At 48.9% G+C, this 22,509-nt stretch overlaps 2 protein-coding genes across 2 annotated transcripts; both read right to left on the reverse strand.

Moving 5' to 3' along the window:
* Window positions 1-219: 219 nt before the first annotated feature.
* LOC101202711 (Nuclear pore complex protein NUP98A) lies at window positions 220-5,639 on the reverse strand. The gene is made up of 11 exons (NM_001324127.1): window positions 5,472-5,639; window positions 4,609-4,956; window positions 3,766-4,260; window positions 3,322-3,537; window positions 2,537-3,045; window positions 2,368-2,437; window positions 2,202-2,262; window positions 1,721-1,859; window positions 1,435-1,548; window positions 1,113-1,290; window positions 220-1,019 (listed from the first exon to the last, which is right to left on the reverse strand). Exons 1-11 carry the CDS (start codon window positions 5,488-5,490, stop codon window positions 403-405), a joined length of 2,766 nt encoding a protein of 921 aa, NP_001311056.1. The 5' UTR covers window positions 5,491-5,639; the 3' UTR covers window positions 220-402.
* An 8,539-nt stretch (window positions 5,640-14,178) lies between these two features.
* LOC100273374 (Tetratricopeptide repeat (TPR)-like superfamily protein) lies at window positions 14,179-15,995 on the reverse strand. Its single transcript, NM_001147813.1, has 6 exons — window positions 15,369-15,995; window positions 15,135-15,266; window positions 14,864-15,051; window positions 14,684-14,795; window positions 14,461-14,595; window positions 14,179-14,379 (listed from the first exon to the last, which is right to left on the reverse strand). The coding sequence occupies exons 1-6, from the start codon at window positions 15,987-15,989 to the stop codon at window positions 14,302-14,304; spliced, it is 1,266 nt and encodes a 421-aa protein (NP_001141285.1). The 5' UTR covers window positions 15,990-15,995; the 3' UTR covers window positions 14,179-14,301.
* Between the last annotated feature and the right edge of the window lie 6,514 nt (window positions 15,996-22,509).

Genomic DNA, 22,509 nt, shown 5'->3' on the forward strand with positions numbered 1-22,509 from the left:
TTTTGTCGTAATGTGTATCTCAAGCATACAAATATACATGGAATATAAAGTTATAATCATTTGACATACTACTATTATGACTTTTATAGCAACATACTAAAAATATGAGCTCCTTTAGATTTTTTTTAACATAATAAATACCCCCTCCAATCTAAATTACATAGTATATATCTAAGTGCCTAGCAAAATTCATGTGTTTAGGGAAAAAATCATGTGTTTAGAAAAACTAAAACGTCTTATAATTAGAATACGTTCTCAGCAGCAGAGCAGTGCAATTTGCAAGCATTTTAACAGCAGCAACATTGTACAAAGCAGCACAACAGAATCAAGCATGATACTATTTGACAAGAGCGTAAAGCGTGCAACTTAGTTATCACTGCTCCATCAAAACAAACAGAATACTTAACAACAAGGGAGCCCATAGGCGCTGAAATGCTTCACCCTGAACTTCCACTCTCCCTTGGCAGCATCAAAGGACACAAACTCCGCGCCCTGCTCCTCCGCCTTCTTCATCAGCATCTCCCTGTACCTCTCCACCCTTGTCCCCTCACAGTACTCCTCCCCAGTCTTCTTATTTACGCACTTGATGTTCAGTAGAGTCACCTCCGCAGCCTTGTTCAGCCCCTCACCCACAGGGGGCTTCTTGCTGTCGTCCTTGTAAACAACCACCTCCCGGTTGTTAAACTCCACTATTGACTCCAGATCCAGGCACCTCACGTCCGTCTCCCCAAGAAAAATGATGCTGCCGTAGCCATGTCGCCCCACAACAAAGTCCCTCACTCGACCGCAGTAGCCTGCCTCCGCACGTTCTTTGGCCGCAAGCTCCTCTATACTAGGCTCTGTGAAGTAATCTGCACGTGGAAGCTTAGGCAATAACCTCTCGACTGAAGTAGCATTCCCATTCCCATGTTGAGCCATGGCCCTAGCCTCATGCTGATTGTCATTTTCCACTGCAGGAGGCCTGCTGCTTGGTGACATGGCAGAGGCAGACTTACCACGCTCACTTTCAATGGAAGCATCTGCACAAATTAATGAGATCAGTAACTGACATTTGGCCTTTGCTGGGGACAATACTTATATGAAAATTCCAGTACTGCGATGAAAAGAATTACCTTCATATTTGTTCAAATCAGTAGCATTCTTCACAGTCAATTGTCGGTCAGTTTCTCTCCGCGAAGGCCACTGCTCAATTGGACGAATTACCAGATTCCTTGGGTTCTCTCTAGGGACAAAAAAAGCGTCTGCCTTTGGTGTTGCTGGAGATTCTTCATCATCAGCAAAGAATGGAACCTATATGAATAACAGAAGAAACTGAACAACATGTTCAATCGTTCAATGCTTTGTCAATGGCTTCCAAAAGCTCCATGAACAAAACGTAAAACGAAATTTTGCACACAAACTTATTATATTCTTACAGGTCAGGTCATTCATTACCTTGCCATCAGATATTGGATTATATTTTCTCGGCAGCAGTTTTATCCTTCTCTGTGCCAAATGCCTAGGAAACGCCATGGACAATGATCTACTTGGAAGAAGCTTCTCCACAACCTGCAAGGCAGTAAGAAGTTACAATCGAGCAAACCCCCTTCAGATGTAGTACCTGCTTATGGCACCCTTAGTACCACACCTTCCTAATCAACAACCACCATCTTGCTCCTATCTCTACTGTCCACCTTCTCTACATAAACAGTTAGAAATGCTAAGGAGAAACAAAACTAACCGGCAAACTTGATATTCCATATTGAACTGAAGGTGAAGATCCACCATTTCCAATGGACATGTGAGGCATTGCTGGAAGCATCCCAAATGGATTTGAAACAGGAGCAGGCTGCATGACCATACTGGACAGGGTAGGAGTTCTGGGTAAAAATGCAGCAGGATAGACCATGTTAAAAGAAAAAAAAACAGGAATCATTGCCAAAAACTCATTTCTGAATTATGATCTATGCCAAAACCATGCTCTTAGACTACAGATATAAAATAACAATCCAGCAGTCTCATGGCATCAAATATAAGCTAGTCTCCATGAACCATCAAGGTTTTTTCCCTTCTTTGCCTACACCATTCTCCACATTAGACTGATCATAATATTGTTTTTCCTTCACCTTGTTATAACTCATCAGCGTTTTAAAACATCAAAAGAAATTACTAAATAGGAAAGGAATAATGGTGTGCATTTGAAAAGTAGCAGAAGATCATACGGCTGTCCCATCAAGGCTTGGTTTGTAGTATTGGAAAAACCAGGGAATCCACCTGTAGAAGCTGATGTATCCATGCATGCATGCATTTGAACATAAGTTAAGCCCAAATTAGTGTTTGAAGATAAATTGTAAAAAAACAGAGAGGTTTAAATATAAACCTACTGACCTGGTTGAATTGGAGGTTGGAAGGAGAATAAGTTCGAAGTTTGAGCAGGGGCCGATGGTTGAAATGTTGGCTGAATCATTATAAGCAAAATAAATTAAGTACTAATAAATAAGAAATGATAACAAGAATCTAGTAATAAAATATGAGGACAAAGACATAGAATGCTTACTGTTGAAAAAAGTGAAGGACCGCTGCTGCTAAACAGACTGCCCGGATTAGTTGAGCCAAATAGGCTGCCAGAGGAGAAAGCCGGTGTACTTGATGTCGGTTGAGCAAATGCTGAGGGAAATAATGGGGCTGATTGAGTGTTAGCGAATAATGAGCCAGTGCCGAATGGACTTGGATTATTTGTCACTGATGTGGCAAATAATGATGATGTAACAGGAGCTGGATTGGTATTTCCAAACAATGATGGCGAATTACTTGCTGAAAGTGTAGAAACACCTGTTTGCCCAAACATTGTGGTACTAGGGGATGATGTGAATGGGCTCGAACTTGTAACTGATGCATTGTTAAATGAGGTGTTGAATGGTGAAGTAATAGTTGGAGCAGGCTTAGGAGCAAATGGATTGTTTGTTGAAAATGGATTGCTTGTCGAAAATGGGTTTGGAGCATTCTGTTGTATTAGTGACGGAAAGCTAGGTGCCACTGCTTGAGTTCCAGAAGTGTTTGGTCCACCTGCATGTCCAAAGAATGATGCACATGTTTCACAAAAAAAAAGTACATGGACCAAAGAAACCTAGCAATAATATAATAAATAATTAATAAAGGGGATAGCAGTTATTTGTCAATTCTATTCAGGATTCAATCTGTAACATAAGCCAGGGTATAACATAATGGTTACTCCAGTTCATACAAAACAAGTACGACAAAAGAATAAATGGAACTAAAGATGTGGTTAAAGAGTGTTTGCAAATCAAGCAAAACCCTTGATCTCCAAATAATTTTCCTCACCCTTATCTCCACGCTGGTAGTCTTCCCACCTCAATTCTTCATGACTCTTGTCTTTGTATTCAGGCATTGCCGATATGGAATCAAGTTTTGCAGCAGGCTGAGTACCACTAGTAGCACTGTCAACATCTGGTGTTTGAGAATAAGGTTTTATTCTGGTTCCTCCAGCTTGATTAGCAAACTGAGGTTGTCCAAAAGCTGGTGCTGCTGTCTGCGAGCCTGAAACTCAAAGGGAACAAACAATTGGTGAAACAGGTAAAAAAAAGATGGCCTAGCCAGTGTAAAAACAGTTAAAAAGGGAGATCTACAATAAAATAGGCCTGCTGGATTTAGAAAGAACAAAACAATCAGTAAACATCATATGCACTCAGAGTCTCAGACAATAATTCAGTGAGCATTATATCATAGCTAGCTAAACTAATGTGAACATCCAATGGGAAAACCTACCAAATGCAGGAACTGGTGCACCAAAGGGTGAAGGAGTTGTTCCAAAGGGAGTGCTGCCAGAAGAAACTGTTGTTTGTCCAAAAGATGGTGAAGAACCAAAACCGAACACGCTAGCTGATGTGCCAAATGAAGGTGTGCTTGAAGATCCAAAACCTGTAGTAGTACTACTCACACCGAATGCTGTAGTCCCTGAAGTTCCAAAACCAGTAGCAGATGTGCCAAAGGCTGTAGAACCAAACACTGGGGTGCTAGAAGCACCGAATAAAGATGTTGATGTTGAACCAAATGCTGGGGTAGTCGTGGCACCGAAGGCTGGTGCAGTTGTGGTGCCAAAGGCTGGTGTACTTGTACCAAATGCAGGAGTAGTCATGGTACCAAATGCCGGCGTCGTTCCAAATGTTGGTTGTGTTTGCTGGAACGTGCTACCAAAAGGACTTGACTGGCTAGGAGATGATCCAAAACCCCCAAAACTTGGCTTCTGTCCGAACAAAGACCCTATAACATGTGCAGAGCAGAGATATGACATCACAAATAATACAGCAGATCATGTTAAGCCAACCTAGTAAAACATGAACTAGCATAATTCTGCATGAGTAGCTACTGAAAACAAATGTAGCATGCAGATTGCAGAGAAACGCAAAGATAAATAAAACTTGTATGATATGAGAAAAATTGCCAATGGCTCATGCTGTTTCCAGTGCATAAGAAGCTATTTGTTTCCTAACAAAAAGAACAATTACACATAAAACTGGCATCATTAATTAGACAATCTATAAAATTGCTTCCTATGACAACCTAGTATGATCAGCATGGTGAACCAGCGATAGAGAATATAGTACATACCAGAGGATGTGGCACCAAAGGCAGGAGTGGGGGATGCACCGAAGGCTGGTGTAGAGCTCCCGAACTGAGAGGAGGATGGGGTGCCAAACGTGGGAGTGGATTGCTGCTGACCAAAGGCACCAGTGGATGTTGTGCCAAATGCGGGAGCGGATTGCTGCTGACCGAAGGCACCAGTAGATGTAGTTGCAAAGAGCGAGCTTCCAGTCTGTGCCCCAAAAGGCGTGGTCGGGCTGCCAAATGGTTTTGGGGCAAAGGGATTGTTGGCAGCAGTGGAAGACTGGCCAAATCCCTGGGGAGTTCCAAACGAGTTGTTGTTACCAAATGGGCTTGTGGATGACTGCCCAAATGCTGCAATTGAGATAGAAGGTGAGAAGATAATCAACATTGCAAAAAAGAAACAGAAAAAAAAAAGTATGCTCTGTATACAGCCATGTAAGCGTTTGCAGCTTACAATCAGTCAGGTATTGCATTGTATGAGCTAGCATATATATAAATGAAAACGATGAGCACTGAAGCGTTGTTCTGTTTTGTTTGTAAGGTAGATAAAAGAGACAGTGAGGTCCGGACCCTATCGGGTCGTCCATATGCACATGGAAGCTTAGGTTGGGTGTTCCATGGATCCTGGATGTTGGGACTGCAAGCAACCTATTTGATTGAAATAGATAAATGAAACCCTAGTTTGCGAGGCATATGGGCAATCCATCGAAATATATGTAATCGAATAGTCAAACCAAAGGGAAGGAAGCGCAACAGTAGCAATGCATACATACATAGGAGAACAGAATCGAGGATTTAAAAAAGTCATGGAATCCAATGTGATGAAATCGACGAGAATAGGAGGGGGTTAGAGGGTGAGCGCTTACGATTGGTGGAGCCGAACATGGCTTCCGAATGCCGAAGCTTATTGTCTTCTAGCTTGAATGTAGCGCCGACGCGACTCGATCACCGGCGGAGGCGGAGGCGGTCTGGGTCTAGAGCTGCGAGGCTGCGACTCTTGCCTCTCCCTCTTTCCCTGTCTCTCTTTCGTCAAGACTCAAGAGGAGGGGACGAAGCCCGAAGGGGATCCCAACTTTTTTAGATTTTAGCCCTTTTGGGTTTTTTTTACACAACTATACCCTTTACAGTTTCATTTCAAAAAATGGACCCCAACCTCGGCGTCATCATCATTGGCGCCGAGATAACACACATCGACGCCAGTACCATTGGCGCCAACTTTTCCTACGTGGCAGCCGATGTGGCAAGTCCCAGGGGGTCGGCGCCATAGATCTTGGCGCCGACCCCCCTTGACGGTGGGGTCCGGTGCTATCCAGGGGGGTCGGCGCCAAGATCTATGGCGCCGACCCCCTGAGACTTGCCACATCGGCTGCCACGTAGGAAAAGTTGGCGCCAATTATGTTGGCGCCACTATGTGTTACCTCGGCGCCAATGATAACGGCGCCAAGGTAAGGGTCCATTTTTTGAAATGAAACTACAAAGGGCATAATTGTGCAAAAGAAACCCCAAAAGGGCTAAAATGCAAAAAAGTTGGAAGGGGGTCTGTCTGGCGAAGTGGCGATACGACACACGAGTCTGTCCCAATGAAGGGTGGGCCCCTGGTTGCACCGCGACTTTATGTATACACAACACATGCCCTATTTTGCACAGCTGCTGCTTGTTGAAAAAATAGCTTATCTGATAAGCTGGTAAAAAGCAGTTTCTGTTTGTTGGCTGGTTTTAGTTCATTTTGAGAAGCAGCTGAACTGATAAACTGTTGCAGAAGCTATCTGTTTGACAGAACTTCTGCTTAAATTTATCAAGAATCTGAAAATAAGTTGTGCCAAATAGGGTCATAACATCCGACGTTAGATGTACAAAAACTTTTTAGATCAGGTGAAACAGTCTGTTTTTTATCTCAATACAATACTAGGAAAAGTGTACTTGCTTTACAAAACTAGTCTAATACTCGTGTGTTGCAACGTTACCCGATAGGATATGATCTGCGATCACACGTTGATTTTGAAGAAATACAATGGGTTCTTTGTAAAAAGATGACGCGAGACGAACGTTGAAAAGTGTACTTGCGACACGCACGTAATTACAAAATTTTACATGCAATATATTTACATAATATCAAATTTATTGGTTTAAAACATATCTAAGAAAGGCATAATCAAGAGTTTTTGTTGATTGGTACATTTATCTCGGCTAAATAACTCCATGTTGTAGATCTCTAACGATTTGATGATGGGATTAAGATAATTGGATCATGTCATGTTGTGCTTGTATAGGAGCTAGTAAAGTTGTTATTGTTGTCGTGCAACGTGAATTATATATTTGCAAAAGACACGTTAAATAATAATAAACCAATAAGCGTTAGAGTAGTAGAGTTGTTATTGTTGTCGTGCAACGTTAATTATATATTTGCACAAGACACATTAAAGTAATAATAAATCAATAAGCGTTAAATTAATAAGCTGTACGGTAGTAGTATTCGTTACCTCGTTTTCTCTTGTTTCACGCCTCGTCGTTCAAGGGGCAGTGAGAGAGGAGGCGCCCCGCACGCTTCGTGACTCGTGAGGCCCCGCTCAACGACCTCAAGCAGTCTGCCCCGACACGGCAGTGGCACGGCAAGACACGACACAATTAGGATAAGACCCGTTTGATCTGTTTAACAGTCGTATCGTGCTAACACGACACTAGTATCTGAAACCAGACACAATCACGGCACTAAGCTCTCTTAGCCGTGTCATGCCAGTACGGTCGGCCCGAACAGCCGTAGTGTCAGGGTCAGTCTGAGCACTACACAATAAATCAGCATCAAACTTACCATAATCTTGTACATTCACAAAAATACAGTTAAAAGCATACTAAATAGCTAATATTGAACTGTTTAGTACAATGGCTGCCTCATTAAAAAACTATCTACGTAAAAACTCACCCTCGTGATAAAACCCTAGATAAGAAAAAAGAGTACAACCCACAGCTTATTTAGTGTTCTTACATATATCATAGACATTGTTTAAAGTTGTAGTATAGTTATAGGCACAGGCACACAACCATAGTTCAAAGTTCAAACTAGCTAAATAAGATCAGTCATCCACATGTGGTTGTGGTATACATGTCCAATGGGCCGTGCCGGGCCGGCCCGGCCCGGGCACGGCTTGGCCCGGCACGAGAGGCACTAGTCCAAGCCCGGCACGGTTTGGTATCGTGCCGTGCCGGGCCGGCCCGCGGGCCGGCTAACGCGGCCCAAGCCCGGCACGGTTATTCTTACACGGGCCGTGCCGGGCCGGAGGCACGGCGGGCCTGTCGTGCCGGGTCGGGCCCGGTCCCATAAACAAAAAAAACACTTCAAAATTCAGAATTTAAATGTTATATTCAAATTTATTTTAGATTTAATTAATTATATTTATAATTTTAGATACATATTTAGACAAAAGAATTTTAGATACACATATAAACACATATTACAAGTCAGAATGCTCTCATATAATAACATATCATAAGTATTATAGCTAAAAATAGACTGACCGTTATAAAATCAGTCCCTCAAACGGGCCGTTACCGTGCCTACCAATTAACCGTGTCGGGCCCGTGCCTGCACCGCGGGCCCGACGGCTAGCCCAAGCCCGGCACGGCTATTGAACCGGGCCGGCCCGGGCACGCCTCTAGTCGGGCCGTGCCGTGCTCGTGCCGGGCCACGACCGTGCCGGGTCACGGGCCCACTACCGGGCCGGCCCGTTTGGACATCTCTAGGTTGTGGATCAGTAGGTGTCTGAGATTGAGATGTATGAGAGGACACTGGAGTGTCAACTGGAACTTGTTCATCATCAAGATATAGCTGAGAGAATGAGTCTTCAAGTTCTTTATCCTCAACAGTGTGTTGGGTCCTTGCATTCCCTTCCTCCCAGTCCTTGATGCAGGTCAGCATCTCGACAATCTCCAAGGTCAGTCGACGCTCCTCGATAATCCTGCCAATGAGACTAAAAAGCACATTCTGATGAAATTGTAAAGACAAACACAGTTAGTACATCCTTAGCCAACATAGAAAGAGATGGGTAGGTCAGGTTGTGATCATGCCACCACGTTAACAGATTAAAGTCATCATCATACTTCTGTACAGTAACACTATCCAAATATGTTGATATCTTAGAACCAGCCCTAAGAGATGCACAATTGCTTGCTGCTTGCATCAAAGCACTAGCTGAAGTGTGTCTAGATAGAGAAGCAAATGGAGTGGGGTTGGAGAAGAACCTGTTCCACCAACTGGGGTTGAAAACAAATCATCATCATCACCATATATCATACCCCAATTAGTCCTATTATCCTTTTTCCAATTCCCATGCAGAATTAACATAATGCACAACAACACTCAAGCAATCCTCTTTAGCATTCCCAGACCATATATCAGATGTCACAGCAATAGAGGAAACATAATTTTTAAATGTGTCAACAAGCTTAGCACGTGATTCATTGTAATACTTTTTAATATCTCTAGTGGTTGTTTGTCTAGAGACAACTGAAAATCTAGGATTATGAGCCTTTTTAATGTACTCTTCAAAAGCAGATGATTCAGCCAAGCAAATAGGTAGATCAAGCCTACATATCAAATGACACATCTCAGACCTAGCAACATCAGCATTGTACTCCCACAATCTAGCACTACCATCAGGATTAAACTGGAGCAGGGACTCGGCAAAGGCAGTTCTGCCATGCTTCATTTTGCATGCATTTCTATGACGATTAAGATGACCAGTGCCACCAGATGATTTAGCAGACAAAACACACTTGCAAACTTTGAACTTAGCCTGACACCTAACCCTCACACCATCAACGACCTTATATATTTTGACAAAGTCATTCCACACATCAGATGTGGAAGCTCTATTTCTTACCCGAGAACTAGTAGGTGTGTTGTCTCCTCAGCATCGGGCACATCAGTGTCAGGATCTATGTTGATGGGCTCCGTTGAAGGAATAACAGCCTCACTGCCACCAATTTGGTCAGCCACGGTGTCGTCGTCGGCCATCAATCACAGATCACATAGCACAGGGCACCAGATTAAGAACTTATCAAAGTCGGAGCACCAGATCGGTCCCTCACTACTACAATCACAGAACAAGAAGACAGTTAGATTAGGGTTCGAACATAGATCACAAGCACAGATCACAAGAACAAGCACCAGATTAAGAACTTACCAAGCCAGAGCACCAAATCGGTCCCTCACGGGCGGCTACAATCAAAGATCAAGAAGGTAGTAGAGTAAATTAGGGTTTAGGGTTGTTACACAGATCACAAGAACAAGCACCGGATTAAGAACTTACCAAAGTCGGAGCACTAGATCGATCCCTCACGGGCAGCTACAATTAGAGAACAAGAAGGTAGTAGAGTAGATTAGGGTTTAGGGTAGCATAGATCACAAGAACAAGCACCTGATTAAGAACTTACCAAAGCCAGAGCACCAGATCGGTCCCTCACGGGCGGCTACAATCATGGAACAATAAGGTAGTAGAGTAGATTAGGGTTTAGGGTTCGAACACAAATAACAAGCACAGATCACAAGAACAAGCACCAGATTAAGCACTTACCAAAGCCGGAGCACCAGATCGGTCCCTCATGGGTACAATCTCAGAGCAAGAAGGTAGTAGAGTAGATTAGGGTTCGAGCACAGATCACAAGACCAAGCACCGGATTAAGAAGTCTCAACCTAGTCGGAGACGTCGACTAGAGGAAGAAGACGACGAACACCGAAAGCTTACCGTAGCCAAATCTGTGACTGAACCACCAGCCAGGCAGCCACTAGGTGAGGGGAAGCCAGGGGACGTGAGGTGGAGCGGTGGAGGACCCTACCGGAGGCTGGAACTCGAAGGCAAGGCGGCGGCGGAGTCGAATCGCCGCCAAATCGCAGACGGAGAGAACGAGGGAGAGAGACAACGAGCGCGAGTGGGTGACTGACAAGGCGGGACCCGAGGGGGATGGGGCCACGAGAGTTTAGGTTACCCGGAAGCGAGCCTAAACGTGCTTTGGAGCTAATGAGGTCGTGACTGTGCCGACCCAGCATGCTCGGCACTCGACCCACACACGACGCTAGCCATCGGGCCATGCCGGCACGAGCCCGGCACCGACCGTGCCATGTCGTGCCTAGGCACTACGGACCGTGCCGTGCTCTAGGCCGACCCGATTAGCCCGGCACTATTGGCCATCTCTAGTTGCAGCGCGACGCCAACATCGACGTGCCAGGCATGGGTAGCGGCTATGATAGTCCTGCCTCGAGATCGTCAGGTCGGGGCGCGTCGCAGTGCTCCGATCCCCTTCGATGCTAGCGGCTGTCGTCGCCGCTGTAGGGCCATATGTCCTCACCACGGAGAACATCTCGAGGATGTTGGACAGGTGGGCCGGCCGAAAGGGCCATGACGCGTCGGATGTTTCATCGTCGCATCGTCCGCGCCGACCGTCGCTGGTGGGCCGGTCTTCGAGTACGGGAGGAAGCCCGAAGCCGGTTGTATGATACCTCCGGACAACTTGTATCGATGTCAAAAAATTCCTCACCACAGACAACTTGTATCGATGTCAAAAAAATTCTTTTGCATTCCTGTCGTGTCTTCGCGACGGTGGGAGGAATAGACAAAATCTAAAATTTTAACTTAAACGACATAACTTGATACAAGATATTTATACAAGTGGCTTCTCCTGGAAGAAGTTATTGTATCGTAGTAGAACGAAGTGTTCTACCCCTGGTAGAATCATGCCTATTAGTATTCGCCTCGGTCGTTTGAGCCCTCTGGTCGGGCTCTTTAAGTCTGGTTGCACGTGCGCGGTGAGGTACTCAAACGTCATCACTATTTTTCTTGTGCCACACCGACCTCTAGCCTTCGTAGCCTGAGCCTCGGCGCGACTCATCATGTTATGGGTCCGGTAGACCACCAGGTGATGCAGGCCTAGGCTCGATAGGCCATAAGTGGGTCGCAGGCCTACGACCTCGCAGGTCGTGAGTGCGGTTCTAGCCCGAGTTTGCGAGTGATCAGTGGAAAGAGGACCGACTTCCATGTTGTGGCTCGGCGCCAATCGTATTTAATGTGTCCAGTCATTTATGGCGGGCCAGTCCTGGGTCGGGTGCGGAATTTACTCGAGTGGCTTCCTATCGATTCACCTGACCCTGAGCTCGGTGCGTCAGGGTTACTCGGGGGCAGGTCCTCCGGGGCGAACTCTTCCTCTGCCCTCCTTCTGACTCATGGGCCCAGGGGCCCGAGGATCTTATCCTCGATAGAACTCTAAGCAAGAAGAACACCTCTTCCTTATTTCGATTGTTCTTATTTCCGTTCTAAAGCTAACCCGGGGTTGAAGTTTGTGAATTTAGTTTTAAAATTTAGATTTTTCTTATTCACCCCCCTCTAAGTGACTTTAAACCCTATCTAGTAATTTAATGCAAACAACAAATCAAAAAGAAAAAGTTTGGGGAGCCTTCATGTACCTAGAGGGAGAGGGGGAGGCAGAGGGGTGAGGGTAGGCTTGGAGAGGATGTTAAGAGATGGTGAGCGATGAGCAGTGGCAATAGCACTGTAGGGGGCGTTGATGATGTTGGAAGCGATATGTGACTAGGAAAAGAGAGGGAGGCCACACGTGATGACCTGTATTCCTCTGTCGTGCCAGACGGTGTGATACGACAAATATACCATGTCACATAAAAATGTAGCTGATCTATCATGTTGTTAAACTAGCCATGCTAAACGAGTCAACACAATACCAAAGTTTTACCATGTGAGGGCTTGTTCGGTTAGACCGATCCAAAATAGGATTGGAGGGGATTAAATCCCTTTCTATTCAATTTTGACAAGAAGAGGATTTAATTACCTCCAACCCCCTTCGATCTAAATGTAACCGAATAAGCCCTTAGGGAGATTGACACTATCACACGATCAAAGGGTTAATTTTGAAAATAAAATTGGCATTATTTTTAGAAATATATTTGTAAAAAGATTAAAATCGATTATAGTTCAACTAGAGGTCTAAACACGTTTGTTTAAAAAGGCTATAATGAAAAAGATGTCACCAATCTATCTATATATACTATAAAAGATTCATTTTTGCTTGTATCTATCATAGCCTAGTTCTAGTGAATACCCATGATGGGTGGGATCAACAGACACCTTACGCACAACCACGTCCAACCATTAAAATTGAGTCCTCATCATCGTTATCTCATAATTCTATCGTTTACCCTCAGAGGCAATTGAGATCATCTGCCTTATAATTGACACTTGCAAACCCATGTGGAGTATCCCCTCAACAAAGATATCATCCACATTTGCATCGCAATGTAGCTCTTCCCTACTTCTAGCAACCAACTCACTAAACGATGGTCAACCATTGAATAACATAGCCTCGATTTCAATAAAGGAAACATTTTCATAATCATATTTGTCCACACTATCTCAATGATATAAGGTTACTGATTGCCCATCTATTTCGTACAAAAACTTAGTCCCTTCAAATGATTTTAGATACAAACGACTAAATACCAATTATGTGTGATGCAATTTTTTCCTTTTCAAAATGATACCACTTTTCCTTAGTTTTGGTTTTCCTCCCTTCCATAAGGCAGATTATAAGTCATTCTAAGAGAATCGATCTTAGAAAGTTGACGAGTGAGCTAAGGCTGGATCCAACGGTACCCTCGAGCACTCCCCCTCGGCGGACGCTCTCCCTCTATTCAGTGAACTGCTCATCACTGAATGGCCCCAATCGTTTCCCATTTCTTCTACCCGATCTTCTACCCCTCCATCGCGTGTGTCAGATTTCCCCTCCCTATACCATTTGAAATGGAGCTCCCCCTCCTCCCTTTTAACGTTGTAAAAATCTTTATGGTGTTGTACTATTTTTTTATGGTAGTTAGTATAGAGTAGAGATATAGGGAGAATGGTTGGAGATGGGGAGAAATAGGGGAGGAATAAAATAGGGAGAGATATTTAACGATGAATAGAAAGTACAAATAGTGGGAGAAAAGAGAGGGAACGATTGGATTCAGCCCAACTAAATAGTCGCATACCATCATCCTTTCCAGCAACAACAGTTTTAGATTTCCATCGATCTCTAGATAAATGTGACTCATCCCTTGGATGGGGCCATTGGAATTAATTTTCATCAGAAATTTGGCATGACATAAATAGGTCTTCGATCCAGCGACCCGGCATTCACCATGCGGTCTCATGCACGAACAGCTCGGTTATGATTATCCACACTCTGTTTTACACAGTTGTGATTCTTGGCAAAACTTATTATTTGTAGAAATGAACCTTATGCAAACAAAAAAAAAAGAGTTTGTTTCTTAAATCGTAGTTTATTGTCTAGTCCAAAATATTGTTGTAGTAATACCAGAGACCTACATTTTTTATCCTGCAAATGTACTTGACACTTGACAGTCCAAAATATTGTTGTAAATTGTAATACTACTACTAGAGAACTGGTAGGCTGTTCGTTTCAGCTTAAAGTCAGCTGTTCGGACTGCTACAGCTGCAGTCTATAGAGACAAAACACTGTAGAAACCAGTACCGACTCCAAATGTACTTGACATGGATCAGAGAAATAAAATCAGTGGATAACCAGATTTTCCATACACGATGAGAAACCACAGCATGATTTTCCCCCTCTCCATTTCCGACAAGACTTGATCTGACATATACTGTTATAATAAGAAGAAGACAGAGATGAATAGGGTTATTGAGAGAGCAACTGAACCCGCCTTCTTAGCTCTTCAAAGGCATGCATTGCTTCGCAGTCAAGGCCCCCAGCAAACTGCACACATATCAGGTTGAGTAGTATCCATCAGGTTAAGGTTTTGGTTTTGATTTTGAGCAGCATGCAATGCAAACTGACCTGGTGGACTCTGTAGGTGAAGCGCACGCTCTGAGCAACCAGAGCAGCCTTGTTCCCCGTCGTCCCACTTGCATCCAGTTCCTTGAGGACTGTCTTGGTATACAGTTTCGCAAGACTCACCGATGCCAATCTCATCTGCACAAAAAAACCCACTACGTACGTACTTAACATGTCTTGTCTGTTATACAGATATATAGGAATGTAAGTAGAGCTAGCTATCGACCTTTGAGGCCATCCCTGAATCAAGCATCCAGTTCGTTGGAATCCTCAACTCTTTGTAGGACGGCATCGCCGATCTCCTTAGATCCACCAGTCTGCTCATGCTCTTCTCCAATCTGAATAATATCTTGGGTTAATTTTATAAGTACTTGTGTACATATAAAATGAAGTATTGGAGACATACTTATCTAGCAAGCTTGAAATCTTCCTGAGAGTGCTACTGCTACCACCATCGTCTTCGTCTCTTCTTAAGGAGGAAGAGATCTCTGTTAGAAGACAGTTGATGTGTCGGTATTCAGATGCCGCTTCACGAAGCGCATCGGCTTTCCTCTCAGGCCAGTTGAAGTGCTTCAAGACGGCTGACTCATCAGTCTGACAAAAAAAAAAGGAATTAAGTACATTAATTGGTAGCAAAGCAAGCGTAGATCATCAAAATAAAAACTCTTTATCTTCACCAGAGTCGAGAGTTGTTGGTCCAGCCAGTCCACAAAGGTGAGTACTTGTTCCACGCCGGTGTAGGTACTAGTGTGGATTCTGTCGATGAGATAGTTGATGAACTCGGCTTTTGTTTCCACGTCTGCTTTGATCTACGTAGCACACATAGTTTGTATGTGATTCAGAAAAAAAAGATAATGGCGGCATGTATAATGATTCTAGAAAGAACACAGGGAAAAGGAAAGGCACCGCACCGCTAGCAAGTGCCTGGAGCGGTTCTGCAGCTCGTCAACGATGCTGCTATGGCTGCTACTTTTGTCTGTGCGCTTTGACGGCTTGTTGCTGGCCTGCAGCGAGTTGTACATGTCGACCAGCGCAGTGGCCTTGCTCGCCGGGCTTGTGCTCGGAGCTGAAGGGAAACGGACTCCTCGCTGCTTTAGGTGCGGTGGCGGTGGCGGTGGCGGCGGGGGCGGCGGCGGCGGCGGTGCAACGACTACTCCGGAAGCCGAAATCTTGCTGGGAGGTTGTGATCTGTTGCTGGCTGCAGCGTCATGGTTGGTCCGGAGCTCTGCGTTGAGGCGGAGCAGACGCTGCACCTCTTTCTGCAAGGCATCAACCTCCCCGCGCAGCCGCACCACCTCCTCCTCTGCCGTCTCCGACTTCCACACGGGCATAGGCACGGCAGGCTGCCTCCTCGTCGCTGCCATGGTGGTGGCGGCGGCGGCGGCGGCAGCCGATCTTGGTCTGGCCTTCACCCCTGGGCCTGGACCTGGAGTAGCAGGATTGACTTTGGGCGATGGTGCTCTTGATGCCCGCGTTTGCACAGCTGCCTCAGACTTGGAACGCGTGCTGCTGCTTGGAAATCGTTGCTTCATGCTCTCCCGCTCCCTCCTGGCCAACACCAACACGAGGCAAAGAGAAATACTAGATGGTTGGCTTGGCTGTAAAATTGGGTAAACTGACGCAGACAACTGAATCTTGAAGAATGCAGGCAAGAGACCAAATTCAGAATGGGAAATTAGTTGAGAATTGCCTTGGTTGTTGCAACTTATACAGCTCCAACAAACCACAAAGCTAGCCAACTGTTGGAAACTCAGTGGGAAAGTAGGTGCATGTGGATGGAACAACACCAATCCCTCCCTTGATGATGGCTCAACCATATATCAACACACAACCGTAGCTTAAACAATCTGGAGCAGAAACAAAAGTGCAGAGCAGTCCTAATCATATGCCACTTATTTGCACTCAGTGAACTAGTTAGTGTTCTCTGGAGCAAAAGAAAACTACTTACGTGCAGTGCGGTTGCTGTTGAGCAACGGGTAGAACAGCAGTCAATACTGATCACCTAAAATCTTCTGATGGTTCAACTGAAAACGCACTCAACTGAACATTTGTGGTTTACATTTTTTTTTCCTATCAAACTAGTAGCTCCAGGGCAGAACATGAAAACAATAGCTAATTCGAGTACAGCTCATACATTTTGACAACTGACCAATAGGTTCTGTTGTTCCAGACTTATGTTCAAAAACTGATTCCGGTACACGCCAAAATCATAAAGCTACCCAATCGGTTCTATATGCCTGTTTTGTTAAGTGTTCAAGTTGTGAGACAATTGAATATTTGGGTCTACAAACATGGTGCTTCGCAATATTGCCATCATAAACAGTTAAGTCGCAAAAATAGAACTATAAACATGGTCTAGTTGATTAAGCTGCCATAATCGTATTCCCTTTCTTTTTATAATCCTTTCACGTGTATTTCTTCCTCATGAGACAGATTTACCCTTATCTTAGCACGGCTCGTTCGAAAGATCTCCCTGTTCGTGCAATGGTGCTCGTTTGAGATCTCCCTGTACGTGCTGCCGAACTGGCCACGAAGGCCACCGCACCCCGTCTGCCACGGCTGCCCCCGTGCCGGTCCCTGCCGCCCTCACGCCGAGCACGGCCCAAACTCTGCGTGGTTCTCCCTTACGCCATGGCCGCGTACTCTCCTCCCCTGTCCTCCATGATGGAAGCGCAGGCCAGCCGCTCCGCCGAGCACCAACTCTCTAGGCACCGTCTCGATCTTCCCCTGTCGTCATGCCCGCTGACTCCGCTCCCCTGTCTCCCGTGACGATGGAAGCACACGAGCTGGAGACACCGGCGCCGAACAGCAGGCTGCCCACGGCCACGCTGGCCTCGGACGAGCTGGTGTCAGCCTTGCCCACGGCTGGCCATTCGACTGAACAGCCTGGTCACGACTGCCTGCGCGTGGCCGGCACATTGTTTGGGCGTATGGCATTGTTCGCGTATTGCTGTTCATACCACTGTTTTGTGTTCGTGCGACTGATGTTCTCATTCATGCTGCTGCTGTTCCTGATGAGCGCATATGTCGTGCTGTGTCACGTCCTGCTTTTGTCTGTTCCTAATCTCCTCTCGTCCAGCGGCGCTTTACGTACAGAGAGATCTCACGTACAGGAGACTAACGAGCAGAGCGGTAACATGCAGAGATAAATCTGTATCACGAGGAGGAAATACACATAATAACTTGTTCGTTTATTCTAATTCCATGTGTATTAGAGTGTATTGGAATGAATTGAGATGTAATTTGATTTGTTATGGATTTAAACCGACTCAATACCACCCAGTCTATATGGATTAACGGTAAAACGAACAAGTCCTAAATGAATTATAAAAATGAAGAGAATACAATAAATGGCAGTGTCGGCGTTTCGAGACAGGGGGTCCCTAAGCCGACGAGTGAGTGTGCTGCGTGCCCCAGCCCAGATGGGTCGAGCGCGTGGGCGAGCGCGGAGGGGGGAGAGGCGAGGCGGCCGGAGCCGAGCGTGAGAGAGGTGGAAGTCCCGCGGCCTTCGTGTTCGTCCTGCGCCCAGGTCAGGTGCGCTTGCAGTAGGGGGGTTACAAGCGTCCACGCGGGTGAGGGAAGCGAGCGGCCCCAAGAGAGCGCCTGTCCCGTCCTCGGTCCCGCGCGGCCAACCTTCTCTGAGAAGGCCCTGGTCCTTCCTTTTATAGTCGTAAGGAGAGGACCCAGGTGTACAATGGGGATGTAGCAGAGTGCTACGTGTCTAGCGGAGGGAGAGCTAGTGCCCTAGGTACATGCCGATGTGGCAGCCGGAGAGATCTGGGCATCCTGCTGGCGTGATGTCGTGGCTATCGGTGGTGCGGCGGAGCCTGATGGAGGGACAGCTGTTGGAGCGGTCGAGTCCCTGCTGACGTTGTCCTGCTGCCGTAAGAGAGCTGGGGGCCACCGTCGTCATAGAGCTCGTGGAGCGCCATCATTGCCCCTCTGGCGGAGCTGGCCGGACGAGACGCCGGTCTTGTTCTCCGTGACCCGAGTCGATTCGGGGTAGGGTGATGATGACGTTTCCTGTTGACGTGGCGGTCTGTGCTCTAGGCAGGGCGACGTGGGGTTTCCTCCGAAGCCGAGGTTGAGTCTTGCCTTCAGTTGCCGTGGCCGAGCCCGAGCCAGGGGGTCGGGCGAGGCGGAAGTCGTCCGGCCGAGGCCAGGGCGGAGTCCGAGCCCTGGGGTCGGGCGAGGCGGAGTTTCGTCGTCTTCCGGGTCTTAGCCTGAGTCTGAGCCCTGGGGTCGGGCGGAGCGGAGTTCGCCGTCTTCCGGGTCTTAGCCCGAGTCCGAGCCCTGGGGTCGGGCGGAGCGGAGTTCGCCGTCTTCCGGGTCTTAGCCCGAGTCCGAGCCCTGGGGTCGGGCGGAGCGGAGTTCGCCGTCTTCCGGGTCTTAGCCCGAGTCCGAGCCCTGGGGTCGGGCGGAGCGGAGTTCGCCGTCTTCCGGGTCTTAGCCCGAGTCCGAGCCCTGGGGTCGGACGGAGCGGAGTTCGCCGTCTTCCGGGTCTTAGCCCGAGTCCGAGCCCTAGGGTCGGGCGGAGCGGAGTTTGCCGTGGCGCCTTCGGCAAGGCCTAGTTGCCTGTCAGACTCACTCTGTCGAGTGGCACTGCAGTCGGAGTGGCGCAGGCGGCGCTGTCCTTCTGTCAGACTGGCCAGTGGAGCGGTGGAGTGACGGCGGTCACCTCGGCTCTGCCGGGGGCGCGTGTCAGGATAGAGGTGTCAGGCCACCTTTGCGTTAAATGCCCCTGCAATTTGGTCAGTCGGTGTGGTGATTTAGTCAAGGTTGCTTCTGAGCGAAGCCAAGGCCTTGGGCAAGCCGGTGATGTGTCCGCCATAAAAAGGGGGGCCTCGGGCGAGACGGAAGTCTCTCGAGGTCGGCTGCCTTCGGCCGAGGCTAGGCTCGGGTGAAGCGCGATCGAGTCACTCGTGTGGACTGATCCCTGACTTAATCGTGCCCATCAGGCCTTTGCAGCTTTATGCTGATGGGGGTTACCAGCTGAGAATTAGGCGTCTTGAGGGTACCCCTAATTATGGTCCCCGACAGTAGCCCCCGAGCCTCGAAGGGAGTGTTAGCACTCGCTTGGAGGCTTTTGTCGCACTTTTTTGCAAGGGGACCAGCCTTTCTCGGTTGCATTTCGTTCCGGTGGGTGCGCGCGAGCGCACCCGCCGGGTGTAGCCCCCGAGGCCTCGGAGGAGTGGTTACACTCCTTCGAGGTCTTAATACTTCGCTTAGCGCTTCGGCTGGTCTGGTCGTTCCCTCATGCGAACTGGCCGTAGCCCGGGTGCACGGTCGGGGCCCAAGCTCTCGGGCTGGTATGTTGACGCTGTCAACGATTTGGCCGGAGCCGGTTTTTGCGAGAGCAGCCCCCGAGCCTCTGCACAGGGCGAGAGGACGATCAGGGACAGACTCGGCTTTTTACATACGCCCCTACGTCGCCTTTCCGCAAGGAGGAGGGGGGGAGTGCGCCATGTTACCCTCGATGGGCACCGAACATGGTGTCTCCGGTGAGCTGCAAGCGGGTAATCCGAGTGGACGTCCGTGCCCCGTTCGTTGGGGGTCGGCTAGGGGCCAGAGGCACGCCCAAAAGTACCTGCGGGTGACTTGCCGGACCCGGTCCCCTGGCGACGGGGTCCGAGGGCTCGATGCCTCCCTCCGATGGGATTCCGTTACAAGATCGTTCCCGCTGGTCTCGGATATGTCCTAGGGTACCTCGGGAGCGCAGCCCAAGCCTCGGTTATGTATCGAACGTACCCCTGGTCATCCCTCGCTCGGTGTCTGAGGCGACTGTGAACCCTTCGGGGGCCAGCCTTCGAACCCCTGATCAGTAATGGGCGCGGAGCCCGAGTAGCCTGAGGCGGCCATGGAGCCCTTCGGGGGGCTGGCCTTCGAACCCCTGACCAGTAGTGGGTGTCGGGCCCACGCGATCTGAGGCGGCTGTTGAACCCTCGGGGGGCCAGCCTTCGAACCCCTGATCAGTAATGGGAGGCGCGGAGCCCGGTTCCTTCGCGGAGAAGGATCCCTCTCGGGGTATCCCCCTTCCCCGGTCCCTGTTGCAAGAGATAGAGAAAGAGGAAAACGGAAAAGGATACGAAATCAGATGACGTGGCGTACCTTTTCTGATGCGGTTATTAAGGCGAAGGTGAAGCGTCGCGCGCTCCTCCCGCCAGAAGCGCCGCGTGTCCCGCCGCGGAGTTAATGCGACGGGGCGAGTGGTTGGCGGGGCGGCCGTTGCGCGCGGGTGATCCATTCGAGGAACGGGTCACGGGTGCACCGTCTTCACGCCGTGAGAGGAGGCTCTCTTGCTGTCTCAGGATGGGACGTGAGCCTGGCTGACGACGTGACCGCTGCGCCCGCCCGCCTGCCACCGCTATTACTGCCGGCCCACTTTCGGTCGCTTTGACCGACGCGCCAGTCTGGCGCTGTTGGGTCGCCTCGAGTCGTGGCATAGGCTTCGCAACCGAAGAGGCGCGACGGTGGCACAAGTGGCGGTGCGGTTGCTTGCATGCAGCGACTGGCGTGCCAGTTGCTCGACGCGTGGGCCTGGGCCCCAGGCTGGCGTGTCAGAAGTTGGAGAAGCGCGTCCATCTGGCGCGGTTGTATGCCGCCTGCATGGCTGCTCGCCCCTTCTGCCCGTTGGTCTGGGCGGAAATGGGGGGTCGCCTGTAACCGCTGGACGGTCGTGCGCACCATGCGCGGCGGTTTGGCTTCTTCTGCCCTGAGCCGGCTTGCATGACATGCGGGACCCAGCCCCCGAGTCGCAGGGGAGGGCCTTGGAGCGTGTTGGAGAAGACTCGGCCCGCGGCGCCTGGGGGCGCACGTAGGGGGAGTTGCCTTTAAAAGGAGGGAGGCTCCTTTCGTAAGGCGACCATGTCTTCTTCCTCCCTTAAGCGTCGGGTCTTCCCGTCTTCCAAGCCCCCGGATGGGGGATATCCGCCGCCTTTCCGCCTCCTCGTTGGAGGAACGCAACTCCATGGGAGTTGGTACCTCTCAGCCATCGTTCGGCTTCAAGGATTTTCCTCTTGTTTCGAGCATCTGGACTCTGTCGGTAATAGGGATGTTTGTGTGAGCGAGAGTTGCTTTTCGCGGAAGGGACGAGTGAGGTATCCGTATCCCAGAGGCGTGGGAATCCCTCGGCTCGGTCGGCCTTGCCGCTTACGCGTACTTTCACCCGTCCATGAGGCCCTGTCCCCGATTTAGTCGAGAAAGCTTGAAGGACTGCTTCGGCAGGAGAGCTTCCGAACGTGATGACTCGTTCGGTCCACGGAGTCGCTTTATCCGAGCGCAAGTTACTTATCGCAGAAGGGGACGAGTGAGGTATCCGTATCCCGGAGGCGTAGGAGTCCCTCGGCTCGGTCAGCCTTGGCTGCTTACGTGTACCTCGTCTTCGTGTATGTAAGTTTGGCACGGAGCCGTGTTTTTTCCTCATTTCCGAGCACTAAGTCTCGCCTGTTTTATTATCTAAACCGCTTTACCAAGCATGAGTTGCCCCGTGTCAAGGTGACGGGTGAGGTATCCGTATCCCGGAGGCGTAGGAATCCCTCGGCCCGTTCGTCCTTGTTACGTGAGGCTCCTCTAGCTTAGTTGAAGGGACCCCTCGGCCGCCCTTTGGTGGATCGAGGCCGGGGGTAGCGATATCAGTATGAACAGAGGCGGAGTTGGCTCGAGAATGGGGAACCTGGTTGGCCGGAGCCTAGCCGTGTCGCCCGTCAGCGGTGCCGACGCCCAAGTCGGTCAGTCGAGGCCTCGGATCGGGCTAGCGCCCTTGGAAGCCGGTTGCCCGAGGCCCCAGGGGTAACCGGTTGAGCCGCCTGCTCGGGCCGGATTCCCGGAGGTGCCCCTGGACCTCGGCGCCGCCCGAGGCTGGGTCGGGCTTTGTTGTAGACGTCGTCGATGCCGAGGGTGCTACGGCTCCCCTCGGCGTGAAGACCCGAGCCTGCAGGATCAGATCGTCTTGTAGCGTGTGTTTTCTGCGGCCGCCGAGGCCAGAAGAACACGCCCTCGCCGCGCTTGCGAAGCTGCGTCCTTTTTTCCTCTTGTTTCGAGCATCTGGACTCT

This window comes from Zea mays, chromosome 3 (genome assembly GCF_902167145.1).
Source record: "Zea mays cultivar B73 chromosome 3, Zm-B73-REFERENCE-NAM-5.0, whole genome shotgun sequence".
NCBI classification, from domain to species: domain Eukaryota; kingdom Viridiplantae; phylum Streptophyta; class Magnoliopsida; order Poales; family Poaceae; genus Zea; species Zea mays.

Bases quoted from the DNA above. Each gene is read 5' to 3' on its own strand.
- LOC101202711 (NM_001324127.1), bottom strand. The intron at 1,291-1,434 runs GTAATGAATGAC...TTATTCATATAG, and splicing joins ATCCAATATCTGATGGCAAG to GTTCCATTCTTTGCTGATGA. The intron at 1,020-1,112 runs GTAATTCTTTTC...TAATTTGTGCAG, and splicing joins TGATTTGAACAAATATGAAG to ATGCTTCCATTGAAAGTGAG.
- LOC100273374 (NM_001147813.1), bottom strand. From the start codon at position 15,989: ATGAAGCAACGATTTCCAAGCAGCAGCACGCGTTCCAAGTCTGAGGCA. The intron at 15,052-15,134 runs GTGAAGATAAAG...TTTTTTTGTCAG, and splicing joins ACCAACAACTCTCGACTCTG to ACTGATGAGTCAGCCGTCTT. The intron at 14,796-14,863 runs GTATGTCTCCAA...GATATTATTCAG, and splicing joins ATTTCAAGCTTGCTAGATAA to ATTGGAGAAGAGCATGAGCA.